General features: G+C 33.5%; 3 protein-coding genes across 3 annotated transcripts; all 3 read left to right on the forward strand.

Moving 5' to 3' along the window:
- The first annotated feature begins 2,053 nt into the window (after positions 1 to 2,053).
- Positions 2,054 to 3,408, forward strand: LOC132063464 (non-specific lipid-transfer protein 1-like). The gene is made up of 2 exons (XM_059456010.1): positions 2,054 to 2,482; positions 3,118 to 3,408. Exons 1-2 carry the CDS (start codon positions 2,121 to 2,123, stop codon positions 3,125 to 3,127), a joined length of 372 nt encoding a protein of 123 aa, XP_059311993.1. The 5' UTR covers positions 2,054 to 2,120; the 3' UTR covers positions 3,128 to 3,408.
- A 1,164-nt stretch (positions 3,409 to 4,572) lies between these two features.
- On the forward strand, positions 4,573 to 5,918 carry LOC132062543 (non-specific lipid-transfer protein 1-like). The gene is made up of 2 exons (XM_059455095.1): positions 4,573 to 5,009; positions 5,799 to 5,918. Exons 1-2 carry the CDS (start codon positions 4,652 to 4,654, stop codon positions 5,801 to 5,803), a joined length of 363 nt encoding a protein of 120 aa, XP_059311078.1. The 5' UTR covers positions 4,573 to 4,651; the 3' UTR covers positions 5,804 to 5,918.
- A 4,485-nt stretch (positions 5,919 to 10,403) lies between these two features.
- LOC132061944 (non-specific lipid-transfer protein 8-like) lies at positions 10,404 to 10,769 on the forward strand. Its single transcript, XM_059454617.1, has one exon. The coding sequence runs from the start codon at positions 10,404 to 10,406 to the stop codon at positions 10,767 to 10,769; it is 366 nt and encodes a 121-aa protein (XP_059310600.1).
- The last annotated feature ends 2,202 nt before the right edge of the window (positions 10,770 to 12,971 follow it).

Below are 12,971 nucleotides of genomic sequence, written 5' to 3' on the forward strand. Positions count from 1 at the left end.
AAAAAAATTATATTATTTATATTTTACCGTTTTATAAAAAAAAAAATAAATAATAAAAAGATAATCATAAACAACAACAACAACAATATATCCAGCGTAATCCTAATAACGTGTAAGATCCATATGGGCAAAAAAAGGTCTTACACAACGTTACAGAGCAATTTAGCTGCTAACCAGAGTGGACGTTACAAGCCGCTGCCGTTAGCCCATAAAGGCAAAAATCGAGCCACTTTGGTAACGCGCCGGTAGGAACAAGACACTTTTACAGCGGAGGGCGGAATTGCTTATTTCGCATGGTTCAGGGAATTTTTGACCCTTTACGTACCCTGAAAAAGTTCAAGGACCTGAATTAGCTTCCTGAAATGTTCTTTTCGAGTCCTAGATTGGTAATTCTGATATTTACTCTTTAATATAGGTTTCCTTCAGCTTAAGGATTCAAAAGTGTTTATGTCAAACAAAAAACCGTCAAATTCAATAACAAAAGCCTCCACTTTGCCAAGCTTCAGAGCAAACAAACAAACGAAGATCTTCGCTGATCCTGCACTTAAATCCACTCTGTAACGTCCACTCGATTTTTGCCTTTATGTCTCCATTCTTACTGCCCATAGATGATAATTTTCACCATCAAACACAGAAGGAACTATTTGAGAAAAGCTATTTTCAAAATTCCATTCTTCCACAGGTCCCGAGAAAAACTTGATACCAATTGTTGGGCTTTTTGAATGTTAAAACATAGGAAATAACAAAGAGAAAAAAATACCTAGTAAAAATATATCGTGAATGCACAAAAACGACTATATTATTTAGCTATGTTTAGCTCTGTATTTACAGTGAAAAAAACAATAAAAAGATAATCATAAACTACCCTAAAATATCTCTCATAGAAAAGATATCTTTAACTAACCAACCTACCCTAATATCTCTCAATATATATTTCTAACTAACTAATTACTAACAGTAAAATAAAGTTTATTCAAAAGCAATAAAACAAAGTTACTGCAGTCCACAAGCAAATATTCTAACACTTTTAAAGTCTAATACAAGACTCAATGATTAAATTAGTAAAAAAATTGTACACGTAATGACTTAAAGATTCAAGAACTTCATTCTGTGACAGCTTGATCTTTTCAATGAGTTTGCCCCTAGAGTTGGATTACTTGCAAAGTTGCAATTACTTTGGTAATGGTGCAGCTGGGATTTGGGTAATGCTCTTTTATACGATTTTACCTAATAAAAAAGCAGCACCGAATCAAGTATTTGAAAGTCAAGATAGTTAATTGAATATTCCAGAATTCAGAGAAACAACACTTAGCCCTCCTAGTGCAAGTTTTATTATAAAAAGTTGAGATATCCATTTTCAAGCAAGATCATATCATTTCTAATTATTCCAAGTGTCCTTCCCAGATTAATCTTGTATAAAATCCAGCTCGATTCTAGACCATGCCATTGGAACTGCCAACTCCAGCTTAATGTTAGCTGATATGATTATTACTACTAGTATTTTTTGGTAATTAATTAGGAAAGAGTGCAAAGAGGACTGAAACTGAATTTGCAACCAACAGTGGCGAATGCATCCTTTAGTAAGGGGTGGGACAAAAAGTAAAGCCTTAAAAGCAACACATTATTAGATTTAAACTGTATCGCTCACAAGACTAATTGTGGCAAGAGACCGACACTAATTACCTAAAATCTTGTATAAGCCATCACTGACAAGCAAACGTGGAGAGAGCTGAGTTCTCAGTATATATGGGATTGTAATTATACGTGTACTCTTTTATTTTAGAGGTCAATTTGTGAGATTATCCAAGCTTTTACTACTAAAATAGAAAATGACCGTTGTGTTGAATAGTTCGCAGTTACTTGCCACAATCTCCATTGCACCAAAGTTTGACTTTGCAGAAAACTACACACAATCTTAACCAAGAAAATACATCAATAATTTTCCATCATTTCTTGCACTCAATCACTTTAAACCAAACATTTCTTTCATTTTTATAAATTTCTTGTGCTAGTGAGCTTTCTTAAATCTCATCTATAAAAGCAGGCTCAAAACAAGAGCCTCAGCAACAAGTTCAACTCAATCTAAAGTCTTTTTTTGGTAGTAGTTTGGTCTTTTAACCATGAACTCTTCAAGCCAAGCAAAAGCAGTACCATTGATCATGGCCCTATTATTTATGCTGCTAATTCTCTTACTTGCACCAACTTCAGAAGGTGCTATCTCTTGTGGCACTGTGATTAGCAACATTAAGCCATGCCTCAGCTATTTACAAGGTACTGGTGGGAAGCCACCACAACCTTGCTGTTCTGGTTGTAAATCTCTTTCATCTGCTGCTGCAACTACAGCAGATAGGCAGGCTGCATGCACTTGTCTCAAGAATGCATCTCAAAAGATCAACATTAATGTTCAACTAGCACAGGGTCTCGCTCAGAATTGTGGAATCTCCTTGTCCGTCCCTATCTCAAAGAGTGTTGATTGCACCAAGTACTATTACTCTTCCCTTAATTAAAGTCATTTTTCTTATAAAATATTTTTCAAGAAATGTTACATAGAAGATATTTTTAGGAAATGATTTTCGTTTAGTTGGTGGGTGCATGAAAAATATCGTTACAAAAAGAATGCATATTACTCTACAAATTAACAATATTAACAAATCAAATTGAATAGTGTTCTGATGAATCTTAGTATTAGAGACTGATAATAATGTCTAAATGTTGGTTGAAGCAAATGAATGAAATTAAAGACTTAAATAGTTGTAAGGAATTAAAAAAGACTTTCGTCACAAGTGAGGGAAGTCATTTCTTTTTTAAGTAGAAAACATTCTTATTTCTTGTGGTTGACTACAAGCAAAATTTTTTCGTCAAAAATAACTTTCATAGTACCAAATACAGCCCCAAAAAAAAAGAAAAAATTGCCATGTCAGATGAGGTAGAGACATTAAAGCACGTGATAAGATGTCCATAACCACAAACCTTGCACTAAAATGATGGATTTTCGTTGGGCAATATTATCAACAGCCAACGATGAAAGAGAAACAAACCAATTATTTCTTCCTTGTCCTTTTATCTTACCTATCCGCATGTTTTCTGATAATTTTGTTCATTGTTACTTCTTTGCAGGATCAATTGAAGTGGTTTAAGGATGATAGAAGGCATTTCTTTAATTTGGTGTGAGCTATATAGCAAATAATTTGTTTGGAACGTAACTGTCTTTTTCTGGTTTGGTTTATGTACACTTATGTTCAGAGTTTTTGCACTTCTGTTTTGCATGTAATAAATTGTGTTTTCTCTGATGGGGAAAATATAATGAGAACTTTTCTTACTCTGCGTACTAAACGAGCTGAGCTTACGTATTAAATGCAGTATTTTGTGAGAATTTATCTAATAAAATTTCGAGTTATTGTTTTTTTCTGGGAGTTTTGTCTGTGATTATCTATGTTTAGCATTAAAATTGAATATGCTGGTCTAGAAATCGTTTAATTTCGTGACTGTAAATAACAAGGCCGGCTCTAATTGCTTTAGGCAACAAAACTTTAAGGTCTCAAATTAACTTTACTATTAATTGGTCAAAAGTGGTCAAAAGGAAATCTGCTAAACGTATGACATGAGTGCATTTGGAGATGCAGATAACTATGAGCCGCATAATTTTGTTGGCATGTTCGATCACAATAACAAACTCAACATGGCACCTTCCCCACCTGCACATGAAAATCCTATGTAAGGTGCAAACACGCATTTCATGTGCTTTTTTTTGTTTTTTTTTTTTTCCTTAAAAAATATATCAGAGATGTATCTAGATTATTTCACAAAAATTTATAGGCAGAAAGATCAAATCACCCAAGTAATTTTCTTTTTTTATCTCTACTGAAAATTGAAGCCTAATCTCCTACTATAATTATCACTAATTTCATGTATTTCATTCTCATCTTGTCCATTATTTGTGTTAGGAGCCGTTTGGACATGATTTGAAATCCTAAGATGAAATTATGATGATTTGAAGTTTTAAAGTTTTTTGAGATACGGCATTTGATTTCATAAATTGTATTTTTTCTTATGTACATAAACCCACAAGCAATAAAACCATCAAAACTTTCCAATTCTTATACAATCTTACTAAATGAGCAAGTCATACTATATCAAAAAAGAATACTAAGATGTGAAGACCTTTCTAAAAAAAACGCAACATCAATTGATCAAACTTTGGATTAATAAAATGAAAATTGAACATGAGAAATAGAGAATGTTATTTTTTAATATAATTCTCCCACATGGTTGGTGAGAGTAAATTTGTTATAAATATGCTACCAACTTGTAGATCTTTTAATATTTGATATAAATGGTTGGTAAACATGATTGGTAAATATAACTACCAACCTATGGATCTATTTTTATAAAATATAAACTTATGAGTCAACTTTTATATTTAAAAAATTTGAAATCAAATCATCCCCATGAGATGAAATTGCATGTCTAAACGTTAATTTCATCTCATGAAAAAATCGCATTTCGAAACGCCTACTTAGCCCATTCGATCGTTATCAATCAGTAACAACTTTATTTGTCTTCATGTCCCCTCAAAACTTCTATATAAAACCATAAAGCATTTGGAAAAAAAAGCAAACTCAATACCTCTTACCATTACAAACACTTCACCATGAAGGCTACATATCCTTTTCTTACGGTAGTTTTAATACTCCTCTTCTTGCTTTTCCCAACCAATTACTCACATGCTGAAAATATTAAGTGCAACAACATAGTACGAGCTGTGAGACCATGTGTGGTGTTCTTCAGGAGTGGGAGTGGGGTAACTGGGATGCCTCCAGCTATGTGTTGTGCTGGAGTTTCAACTCTTTCACAAATGGCTAACAACACTACTAATAGGGCAACTGTTTGTAGATGTGTTCAGTTAGCAATCAAAAATATGAGAATCACTGATGCAACTGCTAAAGCACTTCCTCGCAGATGTGGAATCACCTTGCCCTTCTCTTTCTCTCCATATGTTAAGTGTCCTGGTATGAGTTTTATGTTTTATGAATTGATGCTAAAAGAATATTTATGCAATCAGATTATTTATAAGGTAATTGTAGGTAAATATTTATGATAAGTATTAATTGGTACACAGTACCATATATATATATATTGATCTTAAATGGACTTGGGCCTAACTCATACCCCAAAAGCTAACTTAAGTGAAGTAGGATTGTCCAAGTCATATGAGGAGCCCAGGATTCTCGTCCTTCACCAGCGATCTGAGACATGAATCACCCCATCATGCCCAGATCCGTACATTCTTTATTCGGTGCCACTGTCGGTCTGGAGAGTATTTCGTGGACCGGGGTCCCCGCAATCGTCCGGACACTGTGAGCCAACTTCGAATCGGCCCGGCTCGATACCATGTTAACTTAAGTCTTGGTCCTAACTCACACCCAAAAAGCTAGTTCAAAGGGAGAAGGATTGGCCAAATCATACAAGGAGCCCAAAGTTCTCGTACTTCAATTGATAGGCGGCTGAGATTTTTTTTTTTTGCAATATTAATATATATGGATCGGAGTAAATAATTTTACCTTATAAGTTGTGATTAATGTAATATATGCACGTACCAAACAGAGAGCAAACATATTTGAATCATTTTGTACTCTTTTTTTTCGTGAACTAGGAATAGTAGTAAACTACTACTACTAGCCAAGAAAACTTACGAAGTTCAAATGAGTTGTAATTGAATTGATTTTTACTTCTATTAGTTACTCCTACTGTATTTATTATTTGCTATAATATCATGTGATTGTTTTTACTTGTGACAGGATAAAATGAGCTTAATCTGGAGTAGCTTGGAGGATGTAAATTAAATCACAACGATGAAGCGCTAGCTGGAATGAGTACAAATATTCCATAAATTTTGTGTTTTTTTTTCTTCAGTATTTTGTTTTTTTTTTTGTGCTTCTTCAAGTCATTTCTCTGAATTACCTGTCTTTCGTCCTGTGTTGGTGTTTTTGTAGTTGTAAATGGCAATCTACACTGGTCTTGTTCTTTTATCCTTGTTCCTCATCATTAGTTTCCTTGCATAAATAGTTCTTGCAACTGGGCTTTCAGCTATTGGAGCTAATATGAAATTGCACCTAATGATGTTAGAAATAAGTTAGTCTTGAATTTTTGATACCCGCATGTCTACTGGGCAAACCTTGAAGGTTAAAAGTCAAAACTTGTAAATTTAATATTTTGCTCATGAGACACGGGGGGCAAGAAGATCAAGACTACCTACATCTAATATCGTTCTTGTAAATCACCCTTTGGACTATGTACGATTGGGCTCCTCCTATTACAAAAATAAGATCCCCAAAATTAAAGGGTGAAAATCATTTCCTCCTTCAATTTTGTTTTAAAAATCAAATATTTCACCAAATTCTTTGAATAATTGTCATTTCTCCTACCTATCTCAATTGAACATTTTATGTTCCCAATTTACCCTCTAAATTACCAACTTGTCCCGCTCCGTTTAAATTTAAAGCTTTGTTACCGGATGAAAACATTTTAAAGGCTCAAAAATGTCCTTAACTTGGTGAGTAGAAAATAGTTTCAAAATACCCTCCTTCCTGAACTTTTTCAAAAATGCCCGTAAATTTTTTTGGATGATAAGCAGTTTAAAAATGCTCTAGTCTTAGTTTTGAAGACAGTAAATATGACATGAAATTTAACTAAACAAGTGGCCTTTTTTTTTTTTTTCCACATAAATGTCACGCCACGAACTATGGCTCCGGCGTAACACGACACTTTTTGTATTGTAGGCTCAAAGCTATCCGTACGTGAGCGGGCGAACCAACCTACCGGGCCGGATCAACACGCGGTATATAATTTAATGCGGTAATACTGAGATACGTTTGGAAATATAGATATGTAGCCAACATGACTAGCACAAAAGACTACCTGCTAAACTTCTTGTAAATCGACTACAATTATATTGGGCTCTACGAAGCCTCTAAGAATAATGAAGATCGACTATTTCACCAAACTTTGGATAAGGCATTTCTCTATCTATCTCAATTAGATACCCGATCGTCTAAAATACTAAATGACGTAAAATATGATAACGCCCCAAAAGAACAGGGGCTCACCAAGTAGCTGATGCGTGAATCCTAGCAAGTAGAGTCGTTACCTACATCGCGAGATGTAGACCCCGGGCAAAAGGGACGTTAGTACATTTGAATTGCACTCTATGTAAAACCAACTGAAGGAAATAGCGTAATGAGATTCACGAGGGAAAGAGTAGCTCAAATCAATAACATAAGGACATGAAGTAATAAAGTAACTGAAACATAGACATTACTGGACATAAGTGCCATTGAACATAATAATTTGTTTAACATGGGGAGAGTCACCTCTGTTCTGTAATGAACCATATTGGGATTCGTAATCCATTTTAACTTAGAGAATAGGTATCTCAAACAACGCATGAAGTAATGAAATGGGTCATGACATTCTGCGCATCACCCACTACCAAGCTATATCTCAAACAATGCATCATGCTTCATAATATGATAGGTAGCATCATCCATGAACAGGCTATGTATTATAATGCACCATGGTTCATAACATGACGGGCATCATCATCCACTGCCAGGCTATATATCAAATAATGCACCATGGTTCATAATGTGATGGGTAGCATCATCTACTACCAGGCTGTGTATCATATCATCATGCACTATGCTTCATAACATGGCAGGCAACACCATCCACTACTAGGCTATGTACGTGTTATCTGCTATAGCTACTTGCGTATACACATAAAGGTGATAGTCCAACCGACACTCATGGACCTAGAAAGCAATGTATCATAAAAGCATATTTAGACATCACTTTTCATGTTATTGTAGGCGTTCTTGAATTAAGACATGCTTGTCAATTGATACAATTACGTCTCTTAATCTCTATATAATTTCGTGAATCCTGTCATGAGTTCATAAACTATAGAGTCATCATATTTCATCATCATGTAAATCATAATGTAAGTTTGTAACATATAGGTTTATCATATTTCTACCCTTTTGAAGAAGTACCATAAGTTGAAAAACCTTCATATTATTGTTCTAATATAGACACTGAGTATTACTATCATGAGACATGGAATCACAGATTGTTTATAGAATTTAGTATATTAACTATTCATAAGCATTCTGGGTTTTCATGACTGAGACTCATGGGATATCAAACACGAGTCTATACTGATCACGTACTGAGTTCATAATATTCAGAATAATAATCATGAACAACCATGAAACTATATTCTCAAGGATAGAAGTTCTGAAGCTTTTCATGAACTAAGGCGTAATCTCTAAATATTGATGTAATTCGTAGTAATAATGAAGAACGAGGCGTGGGGAAGATCAATAACATTCCCACACGTAGAGAGTTAGTCTTACATACCTTAATTTCCTGCTCCTGAGTGTAATACAACATTCGTCACCCCTTTCAACTTTAATCTATAGTAGTACAAGTCAAGGGGAATCAATATTAGCAAGGATACTCATGTTTTGGTCATTTACACATTTTATCAAATACTTGGTGGGAATAAAGCTCCACAACCTTCATTGATGGTGTTTCTACACCCAACAACCCATCCTCTTGCTTCAAGATGATTCTACAATTTCATAATGGTACAATTATCATCATCCCTCATCACCTATAAGATAAACAACACCCTTAGTCAACAATCAACAATCAACAACCCAAATAGATAATCGTTCATGCTTTTCTATCAAACCCATCAACTTATATCTCATGAACTTATAGTCTATAATCACCTATACAAGGTTAAAATCAATTGAAGTAGGAAATTCTTACCTTTTGATGTTCAAGTCTCTTGAATCGGATTCTAGGGTTCTTTTGTCCAAGACGAAGATTCAATCGATAATCTACGGAATAGATGAGGATTCTAGCATTAATCTTTGTTAGAATGATGTAATAATCAATGGGGTTTGAGTAGAAACTCACCTTGGATGCTTTATGGAAGCCCAAGGGTGTTTTCTTTCCAAAAAGATGATTTAGAACAAAGTAGGAAAAGTTTTACGAAGTTAGGTTTTATAAAATTAAGGGAAAATCGCTTCAGGCATAAAATGGCCTAGCGCGGCGCGTGGAGCGCCACGGCCTGCGTCGTGTATGGTGTATTTTTTGACGGTGTCAAAATTTTGAGTTTTCCTGAAAATTTGACCCCGGCACGCCAAGCGGGGCGTCACGGGGCGTCACGGCGCTGAGCCATTCCTCGCGCCGTTTGGAAACGAGCATAACTCCCAAAGACGAATCTTCGTTTGGACTTCATAATATATCGTTGAAAATTTATTTCAAAGATCTACAACTTTCATCTTTTATGTTTTCTCAGAATTCTCAACTGATTTTCACGAAATTGGGCCGGAAGACAGACCTATCGAAAAGTTAGCCGATTCTATCAAATCTTATACACCTCGCTATCTGTCTTGATTCCGAGACAACTATTTCCACCCAAACTCATCCTGGTGGGACTTAATATAGATAAAATGTCACGTTAAACTCATTTAATACGTTCACACCTAACTCAGTTTAACAGAGTGAAATAAATTTTGCACATCAATAAAAAGACCCTACCCGACCCGATCCAACACCAAACCCGTTCTAATAAAACTAACCCATTTTTTATATCTTTTACACCTCCCCTGTATTTGCTCGTCTCTCATGGAGATTAAGCTTTTGTCTCTCTTCTTTCTTTCTTCTCAGTTTAAGCTTCTGACAAACTGAAGCCTATATTAGGGGGCGAAGGGATGTAGGATTAGTTGGCAAACTTAAGCCACTTTGAATAATCTGTTCATATTATGATTTTGATTAAACTAATTAAAACTCAAAACTTTATTTACAAAATTGAAAAAGAAAAAAATTAAAAAACATTTCTAAAAAATAGTTTACAGTGTTTGGCTGGTAGGCAAAAAGTTCTTCCATTTGAAAATATTTTTCTGCTAAATAATTATCGTAATACCAAATTCGTTCTAATTTGTATTGAATCATCTAGTAAACATAATTTGAGTTGCCTCAAAGAGTCTTTTTGTGCGGAGAATGAATTACGCAGGGCCCTCCCTAGTATATGTGTACCTCCTTACATGTCGAAAGGAAATTAAAGATGTATCATCCTTTCCTTGTTGGAAATTTAGTAGAATAATGATCGAAGTTCAAACTGACCTTACATATAACTTTATAAATATGATCAAGTTTGACTAACTCTACTACAAGAAACAATATATGTGTGTGTATTATATCTTCCCCTTTTCCATCATATAAAGCAAATCAGAGAAAATATTTATTTTTCAACATCGTTATTGTCTATCACCACCTATCTGTAAATTATAAAGTAGATTACCTAAACCTAGATCAATTGAAACTTCACAATGAGGTCATCATCATTTACTCTTCTTGTTATTCTAATTATTTCCCTCTTGCTTTTGCGACCATCTTCATCGGATGCTACGATTAAATGCAAAGATATAGCCAAATCATTTAAACCTTGCATAGATTGGATGACGATTGGCTACAAGAGAATTGGAGTGGCTCCAAAGGCTTGTTGTGACGAATTGTTTAAACTTAATAGCAAGGGAATAAACCATGAAGCAGAGATAGCTATTTGTGAATGTGTCAAATCTGAAATGCAAGATCTGAACATCATCGGAATAGTAGCTGAATCACTTTCTGGACGTTGTGGAGTCCTCTTGCCCGTCCCTATCACCCCAAAAGTCAATTGTTCCGAGCAAGTTTAATTTATTTGATACATGCACACTTTCAACTTAACTTTGCAATTATATATACTTAATAATAGTAACAATATCCTGCAACTTAAATGGGGCTTTCTATCTTTTTTTTTTAATTAACTGTGATGACTGGCCACAATTAGTCTAGTTCACGGCCCGACTACTTGCTACTAATTAAGCTTTGATAGACGGAAATAAATCACATTTCTAGCACTTTAATTTGTCTTTGTTGAGATTATAAATGTTGTGATACTTAATAACACAATTTGCTGAGCGATATTTCTCATTAATTTGGAATATATTATTATAACTATTCGGTAGAAAGGTATATATTATTACAAGCTAGCTATATTCAATTTTAAGTATTTAGCCCATATATTGACTAAAACATAATGCTATTTAATAGTAAAATATTAGATGATTGATCATATTGTAATTTTTGTGACAGGATAAATGCTCCAAACCAAGAATTAATCAAGATTCAAAATGAGTATCGGATTGATTGATCTCGAGGACTTGAAACGGAAAATAGAGTGCTATCAATCTATCATGTCACAGACTTTTTAATTTTGGAAAAATTACATATACTAATATTATTAATTACAAACGGAATTTCTTGTACAACTTGATTTGTCTAGAACATATGATTCCTAGACAGTCATTCTCAAAAATAAAAATTAAATGAGGAGGATAATAATTAATTGAGCTTCCAAAACATGCAATATTTGGCTAGGAAGACGGTGTATTCCTTCATTGTGATGCGTGCCTTTGGTGACACAAATAACAATGAGCTGCATGAAAGACAAAATAATTTTTTTTATCTTATTTGCTCACCCAACTTTGTAATAAAATAAATAAATTATTTTATTTGTTCACCATAAAAATAATAAAATTAATTTGGTATGAACAAATAACAACAAAAGTAAAACTAAGGTTGCCGATTGATTTTTAAAAATAATTTGTTATGAACAAAATGATTAAAAATGAATATATATATATATATATATATATATATATATATATATATATATATTGCTATTTTTGTGGTAACCAATAAAACACTTTATTATGAACAAATTAAATAATTTCTATCTTCTATGACATATTTGAGTATGTTGGGTAGAGGAAGATTTAAGTAATGGGAAAAATGTTTTAACTTATTCCAATGGGAGTATGACACGTAATAAATAATAATAATAATAATAATAATAATAATAATAATAAAATTAGACATCACCATAAGACAAACTTGAGCCTCAATTTTCACTTCAAAAAGAAAAAAGAAAAAAAAAAGACTTTAAACAGATTATTAAAAATAATTAAGGATAGATAAAGAGAAGCTTGTTAGTTTTAAGGACAAAAATGAGCTAAAAAGGTGAGTGGAGATATATTTTTAGTAAAATAAAGGTATATTTAGACCTTTTGAGATATTCAGGGACACTTTTGACACTTATCTGAATTAAAAACTACAAACACAAATACTATAAATCAAAGTGACTGTCAAGCTGTCAACGTATATAGACATTGAATGGTGGTCTGTGTATTAGCCTCGGTGATGAAATAATAAGAAAATTTCTTGTCTAGAAAATAAAATATCATGTTCTATTAATTAAAAAAACAAGTGAAAAAAATATATTAAAAGAAAGAAAGTCACAAATTCTCTGGACATATTTTAGCTTTTCTTCTTCTAAGTCTTACCAATAAGAGATATTTAATTATTAATATAGAAAATAAACTCAAAATAAATCTTAACCATCATATCATATCAAGGTGCGGTAGAAAGGTCGATTACACTTTCTGGCCTCAAAGAATTATATTTATCTTTTTTTCCCTTTTTTCTCCATTTTCCCGTTTTATTTCTTTCAAAAAATAAAACACAGAGCCGCTTTTATATATATCAGTTTTCCCCCGATATCCCCGAAGAGCCACCAACAGTCACAACTTTCTTCTCTACTTCTTTTCCTCCCGTATCATAGGACTCGGGAAAGAAAAAAAAAACTGCTGCTCTTCTCCTTCTTTCTTATCCTGTCTTTCTTTCTCGCTTCCATCTGGTTTTCCGCCCTTCTAACGCAATCGGTAAATTTCTTCAATTTGTTTTCGTCAATCAATTGTTGGTTTTATGCAATTTAAACTGTTGCGATTTCAGAGTTCATCATCCATACTACTATTTAGCTGTTTATCAATTCCAAGCACTCAGGAAGGACTCTGTTA

Source organism: Lycium ferocissimum, chromosome 7 (assembly GCF_029784015.1).
Source record: "Lycium ferocissimum isolate CSIRO_LF1 chromosome 7, AGI_CSIRO_Lferr_CH_V1, whole genome shotgun sequence".
In the NCBI taxonomy this organism is placed as follows: domain Eukaryota; kingdom Viridiplantae; phylum Streptophyta; class Magnoliopsida; order Solanales; family Solanaceae; genus Lycium; species Lycium ferocissimum.

What these genes read in the sequence shown, in the direction of transcription:
- LOC132063464 (XM_059456010.1), top strand. Translation starts at nt 2,121, where the DNA reads ATGAACTCTTCAAGCCAAGCAAAAGCAGTACCATTGATCATGGCCCTA.
- LOC132062543 (XM_059455095.1), top strand. Translation starts at nt 4,652, where the DNA reads ATGAAGGCTACATATCCTTTTCTTACGGTAGTTTTAATACTCCTCTTC.
- LOC132061944 (XM_059454617.1), top strand. Translation starts at nt 10,404, where the DNA reads ATGAGGTCATCATCATTTACTCTTCTTGTTATTCTAATTATTTCCCTC.